Genomic DNA, 19,919 nt, shown 5'->3' on the forward strand with positions numbered 1-19,919 from the left:
GAAGAAGCGCGATCTTACTCATCCTGAATGCAAGGTTTACTGGTCCACAAACTGGATCCCAAGGTGGTCCAGGCGAGAAGCTTGGTGGCCTGGGACCAGCACTCCTTTAGACAGCAACATGGTTTTACAGTCTTTTCTCTCTCTCTTTTTTTGGAGGATGGGGTGGGTGGGGAAGGGCACGGAAAAGTAGGATAAAGCCACATATTTTTCTCTACATTAAAACTACAGTATCTGTACTTTCCTCTAGAAATGCCACATGAACATAATTGCATCTTTTAAGACAATCTACCAAGAAAACCCTTATTTCAAGTTTTCTGTATGTCCAAACAAACAAAAGTGTATTTTTCAGAGGAGAGTAGAGCCTGATTAGGCCCTCATTTTCTAAACATCACTAGAAGTTTTTAATTTAACAACTAGTATTATAGGCAATAATAGAAATTAACATGATTAATTACTCTGGTGAATGGCTTCTGCATTGTACTAGTGAGTTATCAACTAGTGTGTCCCCATGAGCATTCTGAAACCTTCCCAGCCTATTAAGCTAAATCTTTTATTTTACTTCTCATTTTCAGAAAGAAATAGAAATCTCTGACCACAATGAGAGACATTGCTTCATCATGAGTAATTATTTTGACACGCACAGTAGTTACCAAGGATCCAGCTTGAATGAAGAATTCCATAGCATTGCAAAATGAATTTTATAATCTATTTAATTTACAGTTAGACAATTTTGAACACTCCAAGAAGATGTCGGAATGAGAATTGGGAAACAATGACATTTTCCCACTGCAGTATTGTTCTAGACCATTACACCATTGGTAAACAGACACAAGTTCTTTTCTGGTTAGTATTTTTCTATCTCGCAAGGCAGAAAGAGTCACCACAATCAAGAGAGTCATTCAGGGAGCTTCAGGTAGACTTCAGCTGTAAAACTGCATTAGCTGCTGTTATTTCTTTGATCTAATATGTGAAATAATTACAGCAAACCTAGAAATAGGCCATGTCTGAATATAAGCAAATTAAAATAGCTGTCTAATTTGACAAATTGCATTAAATTACATTACTTCCTTCAAATACCCATAACTAAATGTGACACTATATAGAAGTACGCTGGTTCAATCCACTTCATTATAAATGAAGATATATTGCAGATTTGGGGTTTTGTATTTCATACCAACAGTTCTCATCTGCTCCTTTACTCCATCCCGCATTAAAAAAAAAAAAAAATTGCCATACTAATGATAATCTAAGATAAAATAAGCTAAGATAACCTAGCTTAGTTTTGCACTGACACGGGTTCACATGATCAGTTTAGCGACCCCACTAGGGTTGTTCAGAAGTTTAGGAAAAAGGGAAGATTACCTTCTCGCTGCCAGCCAAGTCTACCAGGTAAAGCTTTCCACTGAGTTTCTTCTCAGTTTCCACATTCTCTTGTTTAATATTAATGAGGAAGATACTGTGGCTCCTAGAGCTGTGTTCATTCATATCTGCAATCGCATTTGAAAGGTTTTGTTTAAATGACTTTAAAACCTGACACGAAGTTATATTTCATCAGAGCTAGCCTATGGCTAGTGTGCTAGTATGAGGCGATTCCCTGGAGAGCCCAGAGCAGCGTACTGACAGCAGGGTCTACACCAAGAGCTGCAAGTAAAGCTCATGGACTACAGAACGAGCTCCTACTTTCTCCCAACAGGACCAAATGAACCCAATTCATGATAAGTGACAGGCCTTTTTTTTGTTCTCCTTCTTTCTTTTTTAAAAGTCTTTTTATTCCCCTGACGCAATAAAATTTGACCAGAAATAGTTAAAAATAACAAAAAAAATCACAGCATAAGACTAATAAAATAACATTTCACAGATACGGTAAGAAATAAAGGGTCTGTCCTTTTATGCTTCTTCAGGAGTATAGACAGCTCACACAAAACACTGCTGTGATCTAACATACACCATTCCGACAGAACTACAATGAGGATGTATGTTTAGCATCCTGGACAGAGCAATAATTGTGAGCTGAGCAGGAGAATTTAAAGAGAAGTAATAATAATTGCATTAAAAAGAAGTTGGGCAGGTCTCAGTGCAGTTGTGTGAGGAGATCTCCCAACATTTTAGCAAAAGTTTTCATCAAAAACTTACTATTTAAATTAAAATTTCAGAGTGATTTTTATTGCTTGTGTAATTACAACTCCTCCTTCACCCAGGCAGCAGGTGAAACACAGGCAGCTCGAGTTTCAGCTCCTACTTACTCTAAGTTTGATTGTACCATATCATGGTTGAAGTTTCATAAAGTAGCAAAAAAGAAAACATTAAGAATCAGTCAACCGCTTTCTCATCTGTTTCTCTCTTTTCTGTGTTACTTTAAAATCCACTCCCACCTTTCCACATTCACACTCACAGCAATATTTATATTTTTCTGAACCCCCTTTTTCTCCTCCATCTCCAAACCTAGTTTTTTCAATAACACTTCCAAATCTGCTCCTCGCCATTTCAGTCTAGGTAAAATTCAATCTCTGTCAACTTTTGTCAGAACTTTTGTGTGTGCACCAAATGCAACAGGTAGTATCGCAGCAAAAGGTGTATTTGGATATTTTTTGTTAAAGTGAATAGCAGAAACAACAGGAGGAAATTTTACGCAGGAAAAAAGAGAATACGTTTCCATTAGTATGATGAGAAAGACATGGGAAAGCTAAAGCAATACAGTATTTACCAAAGCAAGAAGGTAGAGACATGGAAGAGAAAGAAGTTATCTAGTGCAGAATAAAAAATAAAATACAATTTAAAAAAACCCCACACCACCACCAAAAAACCCCATACCCAAAACTCCACCCCACCACGAAGATTTGAGTTACAAGCTGAGGTTCTGCCAAGCTCACTGCTTGGATCAAAGACGTCTTACAGTATAAATTGGGAAACTGGCCAAAGATTCCTGCCCTTTTCATCACTGTAACGCTAGTAGCCTGCACGCAACACAATGTCAACACATTTGGCACAGCCTGAATATTCTCTTTTTAAGTTGAGGAAGATTTGTTTGCTTTGCCATCATTGGAACTCAACCCAAGTCACCACTTCACTGGGACAACTCGCAAGAGTCTGCTAACTGCTCTGCAGTCTTTGCCTGCCATTTGACCAGTGAATTGCGCTGAGTTCTTGACTTGTAGCACAAAGAAGAATGTACATACATAATTTCAGTTTTACATAATTTTAAAATATCTATACTATATGTGACAATACATATTTTGATGTTTTATATAGCAACACTTAATAATGCCATATATTAAATTCAGGAGTTGTCAAAGCTGAAAATCAATAAATGTTTCTGTATGCAGTGAAGCGGTAAAAAAAGTACAGCTCTATTAATTTTAGAGCGTTATAATTGTGCATCATTACATCGTTCATCTAAGTAACTCAAAGCCCTCTGTGCACACGAAGAATCAATACATCACCAGGAAGCTACAACCACCCACACTTTACAGCCAGAACACTTACTTGTAACGGCTACATGACGATTAGCTTTCCCTTCATCAATGACATCCAAAACTTCTTCAGGACTAGATACAAATCTTTCTGTACAACCCTAGAAATACGCAAGTCGAACATAGAAAAGTTTAGGAAGTGTCCTAGTACTCCAAATGCCATCAGGAAGAATATTTAGCACTAATGAACAAAATAATTAGAAGAGCCATCAGCAGCCAACACGATCATTAGCGAGGCAATGGACCAAAACATGCCTTTATATGACTTTCAGGAGGACTCCACAGGATAACTTAAGGGACAATTTTCTTTCACAAGATTAAAGACTCGGTCAGATCCAAACATGCAGTAGAAAAGAGTTTCTACATGTAGAACACATGGAATGATATGGCATATATTTCTGTTACTAATTCGGGTTAAATTGCATATCCAAATTAGTTTTTCTCTCTCAAACTACAAGACAAGATGCATAGCCCTTATTCTCTGCCTTAATGCAATATTACTGAAGGAATTATTTTATCAAATTTTTTTGTCCTCCCCAGGATGAAAATAAACAGAATAATATTATATGTATTTTATTAAGACACATATGTTCATAAAAAGTATATTCCATTTAAGTGAGGGCCCAGGATGTCATAAAAAAAAATCCTAACCCAACACATCTGTTGTAAAATATTGCGAGATTACAGCATCTATGCAACAAAATCTTAGCGAACAAAATTCTTCAAGATGTTCTCTTTCATATCTGACATGAATGAGAATATGAATACATAAAATTTAACACCATACTAACAAAATGTAAATGTTTAAAGTCAGGAAAATAAAGCAAACATGGTTCAAGCCCATTAATATTTCAGGAACCAATACTACTTGAACATTCAAGACTCCAAACACGAGTTGAATTATTTCAGCAAACACACTGTGATACAAATGGAAATGTGTAAATAAATGCATATGTGAGAAAGAATGAAAAACTGAGCATCAAATTTTCCTTATACCTTAACATATGGGACTCTGTTTTTATCTTCATGTACAGCGAGGTTTGTCTTTGACACTACAAAAAAAGATGTAGATCATTAGGAATATTCCACAGGTAATAATGTGTCAACTATAGGCATGAGAGACAAATACTGTGAATGTACTAAATTTGTAAATGAGAATTGTAGTCACTTCCCATTCCTTATGAACTGCCAGTATTTCTGCTATATAAAATTTGTTTCTTGTTCTGTCAGTCTTGTACCTGTTTCTTTAAAGTTAACTTTAGGGCACAAAAGCTTTCGTTTACTGCTTGTATTAATAAAACAAACACAGAACGAGTCGGATTTTGCCAAGGCAGCAAGAATTTCAAAATAGACAGAAGAACTCACTGGAATTCTGAAAAGCTCAGATACACGTTCCTGGTTTTGTGTTACCATTAGCATACATTTCTCTGTCTTCAGACTGATTCAACACACGCATTTCACACTTTCATTAACATACAGCACGCATATACAGGCACAAATTGTAAAAGAGATAGATCCCTCCAAACCAACTCTACCTAACAGAAGCGAAGCGAGGAATAAGTTGAACCGAATGTATTCTAAATTTAATAAAATTTAACAAGCTGTTGCTTGTCCTCACTGTCCCTTGCCAGCGCTTTCATAGTCCCACAAACAGAATACTATATAAATTTTTTAATTACAGGTTTTTTTCTTTAAGAATATACATTGCCAACGTGGCTCAGACCTGCCTTGAAGTCTGTAAAATTCTCTGTACTCATTGATTTGTAATAAAGCTATGTAGCACTGCAGAGGTAGGTGCGCAAGAGTCAGAGATCAGATGACTTCAACTGCAAAATTCTCTTTCACAAACCCAGTCATACAGCTTACACTTAAATCACTCTCAAAGAAAGTAACTGTTTCCCCTTAAGCGTTGGTTCAAAGCACTATACCCAGCCAAAACATACTTAGTCCCCTAAGAAATGCAGAACTTACCATCGAGTAGGTCCCTTATTTTGTCCAAATATATCTCAAAGTAGGAAACCTAATTAAGAAATCATAAACATCACAGGTTTAAACTTTGGCAATTTAAAAATCGCAATACCTATATTTCTGTATCTGTCAAAACAAAAACCACCAAACTAGAAATAAACCCCACCTCCCACAGAGTTTGAATTACATCTTTCATGTGAACGTACTTGTATTTTGAATGATTTACAAGTCATTGATCTTTCTCCATTTATCAATGATTCATCAGGAAAGTATACAAAAAAACTTCAGACAAATCTTTTCTTCTTTTCTTTTTTTTTTTTTATATAGGCAAAATTGACAAAAATATTGAACAGAATCAAGTCAATTAAGCTACTATCATATTAGTACAGCTGCATCATGAGAAGGGTCAGGTTTGACAGCTGTAAGAGATGTATTGATATTCACAGCACAAAAGCAGACGGCACCTTCAGTGGTTTGACATACAACTTACATAATGTAAGCAATATATGTTAAATCAAACTTTTAAATGAAGCATATGTAAAAGTTCTGTCTTGAATCAAGCCCCAAAGAAGAAACTGAATATGAGCTGTTCTGTAACAGAGAGACAATTGTCCGCAAAAAAAAAAATACAACCCAAACACAATCAAGGAGAGGGAGAATGAATGAATGACTCTCAATAAAAGGGTATTCAACTCACAGAAGCAAACAGAAATGTGTTAGGGGCGTGGTGCTTGACCGTACCCTGAATAAGCTTTATCCAGGGATTACTTAGGTAGAATACTAGATGGCTAAATTCTAGGTATCAATAAACTCTAGCTATTTAGTAAAGTATTGTGTTGTCTCATGTGAAAAATAAATTATGTCTAGTTTTTTGTCTTCCTATGTGACAACAGATATATTTTGGTTTTGTGCATTTACTTCACCCATGTCCCATTTAAATCCATCCTCTGGACCAGCTCATTTCAACAGTCCAGTTCACCCAGCCTTAACTCGCGTGCTTCACATTATCCTATTAACACACTGCTGAGGACCAACAGACACAGGAGGTACCCAGTTTCCCCCCTATTCTAAATGGGTCTCTAATAAAAAGGGAGAGAAAGAAATTATATTAATTTTCAACGTTGGCTCAGTTATTAAAAGAGTCTGACAGTTTGGTTAAATTCTTGCTCCCAATGACAGAACATGCATTTCTCTCACTGACAGCTCCTTGTATAATCACTCACTCATTCATAGCTATTTAGGCAGCTTTTCTGTTAAGATATTCATAAACGTCAACTATGATAGGAAACCACTGAAACAATTCAGCACCGGCAGAACATGTTTTATAAAGTGATAATCTTCTGCCAGGACAGGAATTTACTACGTCTTGTACAAGGGGGTCCCCATCTGTGCTATCGAAGTGTATCCAAGTGCTATCAGTAGAATAGCAATAGCCACAGGACAGCTTTACGGATGATGAAAAGAAATCAGTGTCGCTCCTATGGAAGCCATTTCTAGGAAAATTCTGAGGCATCTCTTCTTAAGGAGCTCAATATTTTACAATCTAGATTCTATTAAAATATTTAGATGGTTTATTTGTACTTCGTAAGGCTGCTTCTTCTGTCTGTACTTCATGAGCACCCCCGCCATGAATGGGCACTGATATAGATATAGATAAATATATATATACACACACACATACCCCCAGAAGTGCTTCAAGGGCTTTAATGCAAGCAGCACTAAAAGGCCACTCATCTCTAAGCTTTAGGCCCAAGAGGGACAGAGGAGGAGAGCTCCATTCTCAGAGAGCATCACCTGGTCACCGCAGGAGAAGGAACAGTGTTTTCACACTCTGCCTGCGCTCAGGTACTTAACTTTACTGACGCCATCCAGGTATATTTTGTGTGTTTTGGGGGAAGGATGATACAGAGGAGTACTTAATTTTTCCTGCAACCCACTGGGTAATTTTACTGATGTCTGCTCAGAAGGAAGCTGTATCCTGACCCCAACTCTGCCAGATGGACCAATGCCCCCCCATGGCTGAGAGCTCCCCAGGAGACTGGATGAACAGTAGGAATTAAAGGTCACCCAAAAAATTTGAGCAATCATACAGTTGGGATCGAGATAGTGACACAGAAAAACATAGCAGCTGTTCAAATCAAGACTTAGACCACCATTCTTAAGGAACCCATACATAAACTTTTGAGCTAAAAATTACTTCTAAGCATCCTTCCGTAAATTGCCTGAAGCCATCTTTCCTCCATTTCAATGGAGGACTGTGTATATCCTTGAGAAAGGAACAACGTGTCAGAATTCTCACAAATGTCATGCAAATCAATGGTATTTATGGTCACAACTTGTGGGGCTGAGGTACAGTCTTTGGAGAAGCTGCAGTGAAATAAGTGTGTTATTTCTTACCAAGTTGGTTAGCCTACCAACTGCGGTGAGAGACAAGGCAATCAAAGGACTAACAAACCTGAACCAAAAACACACTCCAAAAAAATTTCTATCAAAGGGTATTAACTGTATGGGATTATTCCTAGTAAATGTCCTGGGCAGAATAATGGGGGGTTGTTCTGAGTTAAAAAAGGGAGAATGGAAAACTTCTGCAGCATAATGTTATAGCGTGAATGCAGATTTCCCGTCCAGCTTGACTTTCTTCCATCCGACCCATTACATAATGCATCATTCTGCATTTACCTTTATATGAAACTCCAGGTTTTCATCCATGGAATAGATGTGATCAAAGATGTCATGTGCAATTCTTGGAATGATTCCCATGAGCTGAGGGTCGTGCAGCTTCCCCTGCGGACACAAAACCAAACCGTAACTCGGAAAGCCTTGCTCAGGCACATGAGAGGAGGAAGCCTTGTGCAAACACACCTTCCTCCAGTGGACCCCTATGAACATGTCTGCTGCTTTGGGGAGGATTTGCTTGATATAAGTGCACCAAAAAGGTGGCAGAACGACTCAACGTGCTAGCACTCTTCACCTGACAGAGCACCTATTTGTTTTGTCAGCTCCTGCCATTTGCCAAGCGTGCTGCCCTGCCGCTATCTACACTGTCACTCTCCCATTGAAGATAGAGGAATAAACAGTTCTCCCAGTTAAATCAGATATTTGGAAACATGTCACAAGCAAGAAGTATTAAAGCATTTTGTTTCTCTTTCACCACTATGCTAGAAAAGCTAAAGGGAAATCTGGGTTGCGGGGATTTGGGGATTAGAGTAATATATTCTGATTTGAGCTTGCTGGGCCTGTTGCCAGAGAACTGTGCCTTACAAACACGACTGTTCTCTATGTTAATATGCACAACTACCTTCCTCTATTCTTTCAAGAACTGAATATTAAATAAAAACAACAATTTCCCTGGCTGCATGGCTCCTTTTAGTTGTATTACTCTTTTTGAAAAAGGCAGACACATACAGGAAAGCTAACACTTGAAAACTGAATAGAAATATTAACTTGAAATAAAAACCTTTTCTGACTACAGCACACACTGTATTGTTATTTCCAAATGTTTTATCAAACTGCTTAAACATGCAATAACAAGTCAATAGTTGGAAGACTCCATCAGAACACAGAGTCTAGAAACTCTAATACACCTTTTGAATATATCTTTGTCCAAGTAATACTGCCCATATCAGCACAACAAAGCATCTTACTCCAAAGAGTGGCAGGGAATTATTTTTATTTTTTTTAAATATAGTGGGTAGCCATACAATTCCAAATCATGGGAATTCAGATTTGATCTGTGTCCTGGTTTGAGATGGAACAAAAAAAAAAACCAATTTTCCTTTTCAGTAATTTTACTTTTCAGTCAAGTCTGTTCTAAGTGACTGCACTCTCTGAAATCAACGGCATGTTTTTCAGACAGTTCCTGCCTCTAGCAGAGATAAGGCCTGACGTTTATAGCGAATACCAAGGAACGGTATGCAGAGAGGCTTTTGCCTACACTTATTACTAAAACAGCCAAGGTCAGCTCACTTTTATTTGCCACGTTGGAGGGTCGGAAGTGGAAGAATGTAGAGGGGTCACACATGCGGGGAGAAGCAGACAGGGCAGATGACCCAAAACTGACCAACAGGGTATTGCATCCCATCGGCATCATGGTTGGTATAAAGCTGAGGGATCAAATGGGTCAGCCCCCTCTTCTTCAATGGCCAGCATCTCTGTTCTTCTCGTTTTAAGTTGCCAGCACTTAGCTCCATCACACAGCGCTGTTACTGAGCAGAGACTGCAATACAATTTTCCCACTCTCCGTCCCTTCCTCCTGAAGAAGTCCTTGAAAAGCTCACTGAAACCAGCAGACTACCCTTTATTACTGCACAGAGAGTTTTCCCACAGAGGGAAAAGGAGTTTTTCTAGAGTAAACAGAGATTTGCAGGTATTTCTTCAGCACACATTAATGCAACCAAGGGTATGTCTAGGCTATGTAGCCCTGCAGGAGGCATGATTCCTAAGGCAGCAGAGGCAGCTACAGGAGAAATGCTAGAGCTGTGCACCAGGATCACTGCACTACGTAAACCTTTCCCCTAATAATCGCTTGGGGTCTGGATAAGTGACAACTTATAAAAGTATTTAATTAAACATTCTAGCTTCAACAAGCCCCCTAATAATTATGTTTTCCTTTACATAGCTTTCTCTAGCTCAGAAGAGAAAGCAATCTGTAAAACATGATTAAGTGTGCATGTAACTCAACCATTGCATCTACAACTTCTTGGGCTTGGGTTTTCTATTTAAGTCAGTAGAAACTTCAGTGAAGCGAGACCCCATTCAACGCTTTCCAAAGAAAGAGTTAAGATCTTTAAAACACTGTAGCACCAGCACTCTGTGACATATTGATAAAAAATATATCATTTTTACTTTGTTATCCATGGATTTTTATTAAAACGAGATGACTGAAGCAGGTCCCACTCTCATTTATGGAGACCATAAACTGGGAGGGAAGACAAAGGTAAAGGTAGGCTATTCACTGGAAAGCTGAAACAAAATATATTTAAAAGAAAAAAAAACCACAACACTTTCATGGATTTAGCTGTAACCTCAGAAAGAGTTTGGAGAAATGGGCTGCTGCTGCCATTGCAGTTAGTGAACTCCCCCAAAGCACCAGGACAGAGAGTTCTCTGCTCATTAAAGCCTCTCATTTTAATAAGAACACTAATTTCCACATTTAAACATAGCGGGCAGGCAGTAGTTAGTGAAGTGAAACATTTGAGGCAGTGCTGTTTTATTTCAGGATGTTGACATAATAACTACAACCGATAGGGACTTAGCATTGAAAACTACTATAAGGTCAAAGCTGAGCAATTCAATCTTATGGGCAGAAATACGTAATTTTTAAGACAGTTTTGGTTATATCCTGCTATACAGGCTGGCAAATGTTTTATCTAGCACAGAAGAAAGACCTAGGTATGTCAGAAAGCTATCCTGGCTATATTATACTACCATGTCCTGTTTAAGCTTACCACTAACACTACGAAGCATTTCACATTTCACAGAAAATCCTCCATAACAGCTTTACCAAGAGGATTTACTATTGCTTCAACTACAGACTATTTTTTTCTTCCACAACATACTTTAGCAACTTTACAAGAGGATGTTCAGTTAAAAGGGGGATTAAAACTGAATATAGACCTGATTCCACTTTAAAATGACAGCTTTTTTTTTATTAAATAAGTAAAACAGCCATTTTTCTACAGTCATTTTCTTTATCACAGCTTGTAATTCTGAATATAAATTGGCTTTAAGAGATCTTTCCCCATGCCATGTGGAAGCACCAGCTCAAGCCCTGCAGACATTTTGATTTAATTACATTCAGAGCTGGTGGATTACTCAGCCATTGTGCCATCTGTGAGGGCTGAGCTAGCGATTTCCCCCCATCCTCACAAGGACAGACTTAATTAGACATGAGGCATCAGTTATTGCATCCTCCAGGAAAGGAGCAACTGTGGCAATCGAACGGCAATTTCACCAGGGCCTGTTGGCTCGAGAGAATATTGCTTTCCATCTCCTTTAACCTTCAGGTTAGGTAGGTCACCCGTGTTAATCGTATAGCAAAAACCATCTGATGCTGTTAAACAAATGAAAGCTCATTTTTTCCTTTCATTTAGCAAAACTTCGCTGTAGCCCTCCTGTATTAAAGTTCACAGTTGAACTGAAATGCTCCAAGACATCCAGCTTGTACAGCATTGTGATGGAACAGTCCTATGTGAGGATTAAATGCTTGAATGATCCGCCTTTTTTAGCAAGAGACTAAAATATCTAAATATCTTCTAACTGAACCATTTAAAAAAAAAAACCACCACAGGAAAATACCCTACACTCTCACACTTCACATAGCAGATATATAAAAAGACTAAGGACCTCAGCCACTGGAATTTGGTATAATTTGGTATTCTTCTCCTCCAAAGCAACAATTCTCAAATTCATCCATCTGTGCTGCAGCATGCGAGAGTGGTATTCCCAGAAGGGGAGTGAAAATGAGAAAACCAATAACCCAGGCATGAATTTTCGTAATCCTGCATGCCAGGGAACTCTACAGACCCTTATTACTGTTTTCATTTGTGGATTAACACATCTCACTCAAAACCTTTAAAATATACACATACCTAAACTGTTATGACAAATACAGAGAAGCTATACTTGGTATTTTTGACTCAGTATTTGTTAGTTTAGGTAGGTATGTATAGACATCTCTTGAAAAGAACTCTACACTGAAAGAAATACTACAGCTTAAAAGGCAGTAGAAGCCCAGATTGCTTTTTATATGTCACTCACAGCTGAGTGCTCCAGATAGCGGGCTTGTTCAGGTAATTGGTACATATAATTCTACTGCTGCTACCAAACTCATTTAATTTTGCCACTGTACCTCCATAGTATGCGTTTTTCCTGATGATGTCTGTCCATAAGCAAAGATTGTGCCATTGTACCCTTCAAGGACATCTGCAAGAAGAAGGAAAACAATTAAAAATCATATTGACGGTTTAGCTGGATTATCAGCATTTTATAAGTCTTCTACAATGTTGAAGCTCAATTAGAAAATAGTTTGCACAATAAAGAATGGGAAAAATGTAACAAAGCTAACCATCTCTAGGGAAAAAAAAATCATAACCAAATGTAACTCAGAGAATTACAGAATTATTGACTTCTCTTTCACTTTCCTGGAAAAATCATCTCTGGACACTAGATACTATCCAATATATCTCTGTAACATGGAAATGCATTTTAAACCATTATATAACAGAGAGAAAATTAAACAAATTCATACTTTTTCTACTACTATAACACCCTCAAGATTTCATGGCCTCATTAATTTCCAAGCTTGTCTGCAAAGCAGGAGAGCAAAGCAAGAAGAAAGTCAGACAAAGAGGAATTGGCTTTATTGAAAATATACTTCACTCAAGGCAGAATAATTTTATATTGCATTAAGATATAAAAATACCCATTTTTAACTTTGCAGTGGTTAATGTCTATAGTAGCTTTCAGAAATACAGGAGTGTTGTAAACCAGCTGGTTCTTACGCACAATCCCACGTCCATTCATTGCCATTGAAAGGATTAGAGTTGGACTTGCTCCAGGCAAGTGAATTTAAAGTCTTAAGGAGGGCCACCTATTTATGCAGCTTTCATGTAAAAAAATAGAATAATACTTATTATAGTTGCTAATAAAGAACAAAGGAAACCTTCAATCCAAAACCTGGTGGTGATAACCCTGTGCTGCCCCCCATCAGCCTCCTCCGAGAGACCCCCAGCGCCCCGAGGGCGGTGGGAAGGACGCTGCCAGGTGCTCCGCTTAGGGACACCCACCTTCCCCTCGCCACCGTGCTTGATGCTCTTGTGGGAGCCAGTGGCATCATACTTGGCACCGGAGCTCTGCCATGGGCCTCTGGAGCAGAAACACCAAACACAGGGGGAAGCCAACAGCGCAGAAGAAAAGCAAAAGGAAAGCTGGACTCTTGCAGCTTGCAGAGGGGACTAGAGAGCAGCCACCATCTGGCAGGGCAGAAAGTTTCCTGTCCATGGCCACTTCCAAACGCATCTCCTGCTGTTAGAGTTGGCCTTTCTGCTTCTGAAATATGTTACATTTCCCACCCTCTACAGCTATACTAATAGAGACTACCCGGAGAAAAGAGTATATGCTGTGCGTGTATTTACAGTAAATATATACACATGACTATATTATATATTATTACATATAATGTCATATATATTACATTTACACATACAGTCTCCTTATTTGTATCTCCATATGTATGTATGTAGATGGTCCAGATAGGAAGGATAATTAAATAAGATACATTAGAAAAAGAGAAAAAGAATGGAGAAAGAACAAGCATGAAAAAATTCATAGAAAAAACACAGAAAGGTGATTTTCAAAGAAACTAAATGGATTTTAAAAAAGGAAAGGGCAAGAGATCTTTTTCAAAGACAACTGCTACACAGACCCACATTTCCTGTACAGCAACAGGGAGTAAGGATGAAATTGGAATGAAGCCATTTAAAAATATATAGTCTAATTAAACACAGAGCATAACTGTTTAAGTTGTGGCAGAACTATTTTGGGGAACTGAAGAGGACAGACATGCCAGGGGTTGCATAGACCTCCACAGAGTATCGCTGGGTAAATTTTTCAAATCTTGAATTCTAGAAGAAAGACAAAGCTAGAGACTATAATTACTGTCATTCTGGTATTAACATTTTGTATGAATTTAGCATCCTCATCTGTTTATAAAAATAGAGACACTGCTTATTCTTGCTTTAAGGAGACAAAGTTTAAAATAAAGAAGTATAAATAATAATTGCAAAGATAAAAACACAGATGTGCAGCCATAGATGCAGTGCTATCTTGAGTTCATGCCTTTGACCCATAATTTCACCAACAGGCTTCAAAGTAGCACCAAGTTTCATGTTACTGGTATTTCAAAACATTCATTCACCGGTTCTTTTCTGAAGGAAACATTCATTTTCAGTTCAGTACAGGATGAACTTGAGTGGGAGGGAAGGGTTACTCCATTGGTAGCTTGAAGAGCTGGCGAGCCTCCCTGCTAGCCCTCTGGCTCCACCACCTTCAAAGCCCATTCACTTGAACTTCTGGGGGTGCAAATTTAACAGCATTTTTTTACAAGGAAACCCCAATGTATACTGAGCATTGCCTTTGGAAGTCATTAAAGTATGAACAAAAGAAAATTAGCTGCTTAGCAATTTCCTGAAGATTGTTGATGATTAAAACTTTAACACAAATTCTGCTAGGAGCTCCACTCAACTCACACTGATGGGTCTAACTTGGGCGAACCAGCAGAAACACGGAGCGCAGGACCAAGGAGGTAGAGACAGAGGCGCAGCCGTGGATCTGCAGCATGAGACCAGTGGCAGTAGCTCACAGGAGATAGGACTGTTATCTTGTTTTTAATACAAAAATATTGTTTCCTTTTTAAAATCTAATCAGATTAATACTAAATTTCAATATAGCCTATAAGAAAGGGAACGTTTAATGCAACTCTATTTGAAATATTTTAAATAAAAAGCTTACTTGACACTTTTCTTACTAAACATAGACACATCTAAGCAGAACAGGGAGGGAGTGTATTTAACTTTTGAGACTAGATCCAGTTGCAAGTACTCCGTATCTGTTGTATGTAGAAAGTTCCATCTTTGTTAGACAGCAAAGAAAGAAAGTATTCGCATTTTGACTTTTTTATTCTAAACTAAAATCTAGCTAGAAGTTGGAAGGTTTGTTTTTTTCTTTAGATGAAAGCAAATCACGTTTGGAAGGTGCACAGAACCAGAATTTCAAAGGTGCTTAGGCATCAAAAAATATAAATAGTTGTCCTAGGAGGAAGTCAGAAATCCTCAAGCAAACATGTGCAACTCCTTTTTGTTTCTAAAATATCACCTAGCATCCAAATACCTTTTAAATTCTACCACAGGACAGTTAGGCACAATCTACTTCACTACTACTATTTCAAATTTTTGCCAAACTTGGTTCACGTTTTAAAAAAATAGGTTGAATTAAAAAAAAAAAAAAAAGGCTTATTATCTCCAGGTGAATGCAATGTACAATGTCAGCTTTATACTGGTACACAGCCTAGGGGGGAAATAACCTGATTAATCTACTGTTATGTAAGAAAATTGCTCAGAATTTGCATCAAGGTATACTAAGATACATCACTGTTTGAGGAAGCACAGATAAGCAATTTACCTTCCCAATTAGCAAAAAATACCTTATTCTATAAAAAAAAAAAACCCCACAGTCCTTTGATTCACCTGCAATTAAAAAATGTCAGTGGTCTCTGTGGTAGAAGAGGTTATTTTAGTTAGAAGACTTTCCACCTTAAAATAAAATAAACCATCTGTCAACTGGATAAAGAGAGAAGGCAGATGCTGACAGAAACAGCCTGCACAAAACTTAAGAGCAAAGGAGAGGGGGGAAATAACAGATGAACAAAGTGACCGAACAAAGATCAATTGGGATTTTTACGTAACTCATACCAAACAAAATAAGAACAAGTGCTTTTTTTAATTCCTGGTCCAACTCTCTCTACAATGACTTTCAGTTTGATTTGCTCTCCCCACAAAAGCCAGCTACTTCACTCAGCCACTCAGCTGCTGCCAGATGGTGATTTTCCTGACGAGGATGGATAGGACAAGTAGCAACAGTCTAAAACCACAGCCCTTGTGTTGGGGCTACAACACGGACTCACTCGGGTTAGGGACCCAGAAAGTCTTTCCAGCAGCACCAGAGTCCCAGCAGAGCTCTGCAACAGGTCACCAAGGGCAGCTGTGGACTGGAGACCTTTCAAATGGACCACTGACAACTATAGGAGTCTTAATGGCAAGAAGACAGACCGAGTGGTTTTATGGCAGCCCTTTCAGCTTCATTTCTACAACCAAATTTTTAGCTCCATACTTATCTTTTCCATCTCTAAACTTTCTAGTTCTACGACACAGCATCTGAGGCCCATATTTGTAACCAGAATAGAAGGCCAATAAGCTACCCAGTCTGAGAGCAACCCCACCACCTAAAAAATTATTAAAGCAATTTTCCCCTCCTCACAGGACACACAAATGCACAGATGTTCACATGTTCACAGCTCCAGTGCTCAGCAATATATGGCCATTATGTATTCTCCCCTCAATGTAGGAAAGATGCAAAATCCAGATACACACATCCATCTGTGTAGACTGAGAAGATAAAGTTGTTTGCTGGCAGTAGAAAGCAATGGGAAACAAAGCAAAAGTGGTGGCAATCACACACTATTGTTCCCTTTCAGATTTAGCAATATTTCTTACTTTGGTGAAAAAAATTCAAACACAAGTTCCCCAAACTGTGTTGATATGCTCCAGTGATATTTCCCCACGCGCTTCCACTACTGGTACCTCTGCCCTTGGCAGCACCTTGAACAAACACCATCCCAGTGCCCAGCCCGATGTAAACTGCTGTAACAAACAGATTGCTTCTCCTCTTCTAAAAAGCTCCCCGTTTCTCATGTTTTTCACATATGGAATGTGAAATACTTTGACTTAGTCACTGAGCTGTTTACTTAAGCCTAATCCCACTTCTTCTTTAGTGAAAAAAACCTCATTGAGATCATTCTCATTGTCAACATAGTTATTGTAACCATTGTTTTAGAGACTGTTAGGCCAGCTGGCATTTTCTGTAATAACATTAATCACAATGAAACCACCAGCCATTTCATGGGAGTATAATGAAATCTGATAACAAATGGCAACCTTGAAAAGCTATCTAAAAAAGTCTCAAAGATTTAAATAGTGCTCCAAGTTGTAACGCACTCAGCTCATATTTCCATGTAGTAAATTACATTGTTCCATTCTATCAGAAACAGCCCAGTACGTTTCACATTCTTCACTTTATTAGGCTTTAAACTGGAAATTAAACATAAGGAAATGTAAACCCAGAGCTCAAAAATATCACTCCAGTAATGCTGTGCTCTCCCTCCCTGTCTTCCACTCTCTTTCTCTCCCCCCTCTCCCTTTCTCTCCTTCCCCATCCCTCTCCCCTCTTTCTCTCCTTCTCTCTTTTTTTCCCATTTCTCTGTCTCTTTTCCTTTCTTCTAGACCCTTCCCCCCATCAAACTTGTCTTTCAAGGTATCTAGAAGGTCTAAGTTAACACACATGAAAGAGTATGTTTGAACTCTATTTTCAAATAGAACTTTGGGAAGCATTTAGCTTTCTATTTGGTTAATGAAGAATTAGTCACTGATTTACGTCTTCCAAATTGCTCTCAAACAGGATTTTATTTCTCTCACTATTTTCAGAGGAAACCAACTTCCACAGGAGATATAAATACCCTCCGCAAAGCTACAAACAGTGCTCTGTTGCTTCTGTTAGCACACACTGTAGTATTGAAACAGGTCCCCAAACTTCCAAAAGTTGAGTGGTGTGTCAGCAACCCAAACTAATGATTTCTAAGCTCTACCACTCCAATCCCACCAGTTTTTATTACAGGCTTACCCGTCTGAAGTCAGAATTGCCGTAATTAGGCTCCCCGCTGAGAAGAAGCAACTGAAGTCTTATGACTCATTTCCTCTCTCCAACATCAAATAACTTAGCTTCGGGTCCTCACCCCCAACCATCTAGTCTACACGCATGTTGGTTTGCTCAAGGCTCTCCGAGCGAGCCAAGCAATTTCCTCCAGAAGGGAACGCAGGGTTGGCAGCAGGGCTGCTCACCGCAGGGACCTCTCCCCACCGGCAGCACACACAAGCTCTCAGCAGATCTAGCTCCACGCCTGGAACGCTACCGAGTCCTTCAACACTGCTTCAGTAGCTCCTGCACCTCTGAACAAGCCCAAATCTCTCATGCCTCGTAAATCTCACAGCATTCAACACGCAGCCTTGCATTGCTGTAAAAGCACAGTTCTGACCAGCTCTGACACCATTCCCACTGTTTGCATACTTTGATTTAAAAACAAAAATGGAGGACCAAATCTTGGGGGGCACAGGGACACTGCACAAGGCCAGTGAACAACTAGACCGCAATACCATCATGGATGGACTATCCAGTTGTAATACCATCACGGATGGACTATCCAGCATCAGAACCGAGTGGGAGGTCTGAGAGTGATTTGGGAGGTGGGGGAAGTATGGCAGGCAATTAAAATGCACCCAAAAAGTTTGATTCTCAAGTTAAAATCTTGATATTTCAACAGTTTATGAAAGTTTTGTTTTAAACAAATAGGGTGTTATACAATAGGCACTTGTGCTCTCGTTTCATTTTTAAATGCAAGCTATCTGCACGCAAAGCAGCTACAAAACCAGTGCCTTCTATGTTTTCTTTTAGTGGTCCATCATTCCAGTCAAAGACACAGCTATCCATATCAAAGACAGCTCATTCCATACGGAATAGTGTCACGCTGCATGAAGAACATGCTTTTTGTTGCTTATCATATATCACAAAAAGCAAGTATTTGTGTGGAATAACAGTCACACACAAGGAGAAAGTAAGGAACAACTAGTGCAATTCCTTCAGATCTTTTTGTTTATTTGCTTGTTTTGCTTTTTTGTTTGTTTTGTTTTTTGTTTTTTGTTTGTTTTTTTTTTTTACACAGACAAGTCCTTAAAAAAGGAAACTCTTGGAATTACTAATTACTAAACTCCCACACAGACATATAAACATTTATTATCCTGTCTTTAAATAGCTTGAGGGGACAGGGAGACATCTTTTTCCCTCTCCCCAAGCAGGAATAAACAAAGATAACACCTACCTTTAACAATCTGCTTGGCACAGGCATTATAAACTTGTTCCTGGGTTGTATTAGGAGGTAACACTCTATCAAAGACATACGGCTTCCCTTGCTGCAAACAAAAGAGAAACTCTGTAAGATAACACACATTTAAAACAGTTTACAGACCCAATTTAACAGGCTTCCTGAAATGCAGCATTTACTACAAAGGAAGCCATTCAGTGCAATGGAGACGACAATATTTTGTTGAATAAACAGATGTGACATCTCACGCACTCCAAAACCATCTTGTCTATAGCTGGCAAATAAAACGCAGCATATGTTTTCTGTGTGTTCACATTTGGGTCAGCAGCTACAGTTGCAGGAAAAAATAAGCTAAAATATCAGCAACTGGAAGTTGATTTATTTTCTCGCTCTCCTAGGAGTTAAACGGGAATAGCCATACAAATATTTGCAAAAGATTTGCCGTTCATTATTGTAAACAGGTGAAAGCTGTGGTGCAAGAAACAGCAGTCAGACCTGAGAGAATCAGAAGTTTGAAAGGTCCCAAGAGCTGCCTTCTGCTGCAGCTGGGGTGGCCCAGCACAGTCCAAGCACGGTCCCAGCACACTCCAAGCATGGTCCCAGCACACTGCACGTTCCTTCAGCAGAAATAGCCTGGTTTCATTTCTATGCTAAACATGCAAATGTGTGTCGGTGAAACCACAGATTAGACCCAAAACAGGCAGACCAGTCAGACTGTTATGTTGCCCTAAGCTTGTATTTTATTCAGAAATTGTCATGATTTTTATCCTTAG

The 19,919-nt window shown here is 38.7% G+C and overlaps 1 protein-coding gene across 4 annotated transcripts in view; it reads right to left on the reverse strand.

The window, feature by feature from the left end:
• The window catches only part of KIF5C (kinesin family member 5C), an 85,440-nt gene that overhangs the window by 40,956 nt on the left and 24,565 nt on the right, over positions 1-19,919 (reverse strand). For all 4 annotated transcript variants that reach the window (XR_010071954.1, XR_010071953.1, XM_063341155.1 and 1 more), the window contains exons 2-8: positions 19,144-19,234; positions 12,289-12,362; positions 8,118-8,222; positions 5,442-5,490; positions 4,467-4,522; positions 3,484-3,571; positions 1,363-1,487 (exon numbers count right to left, since the gene is read on the reverse strand). Coding sequence is in view for 2 of the 4 variants with exons in the window: in XM_063341155.1 (XP_063197225.1) it covers positions 1,363-1,487; positions 3,484-3,571; positions 4,467-4,522; positions 5,442-5,490; positions 8,118-8,222; positions 12,289-12,362; positions 19,144-19,234 (588 nt within the window). In the remaining 2 variants the exon portion in view is untranslated. The remainder of the gene's footprint in view (positions 1-1,362; positions 1,488-3,483; positions 3,572-4,466; positions 4,523-5,441; positions 5,491-8,117; positions 8,223-12,288; positions 12,363-19,143; positions 19,235-19,919) is intronic.

Source organism: Chroicocephalus ridibundus, chromosome 7 (genome assembly GCF_963924245.1).
Source record: "Chroicocephalus ridibundus chromosome 7, bChrRid1.1, whole genome shotgun sequence".
NCBI lineage: Eukaryota > Metazoa > Chordata > Aves > Charadriiformes > Laridae > Chroicocephalus > Chroicocephalus ridibundus.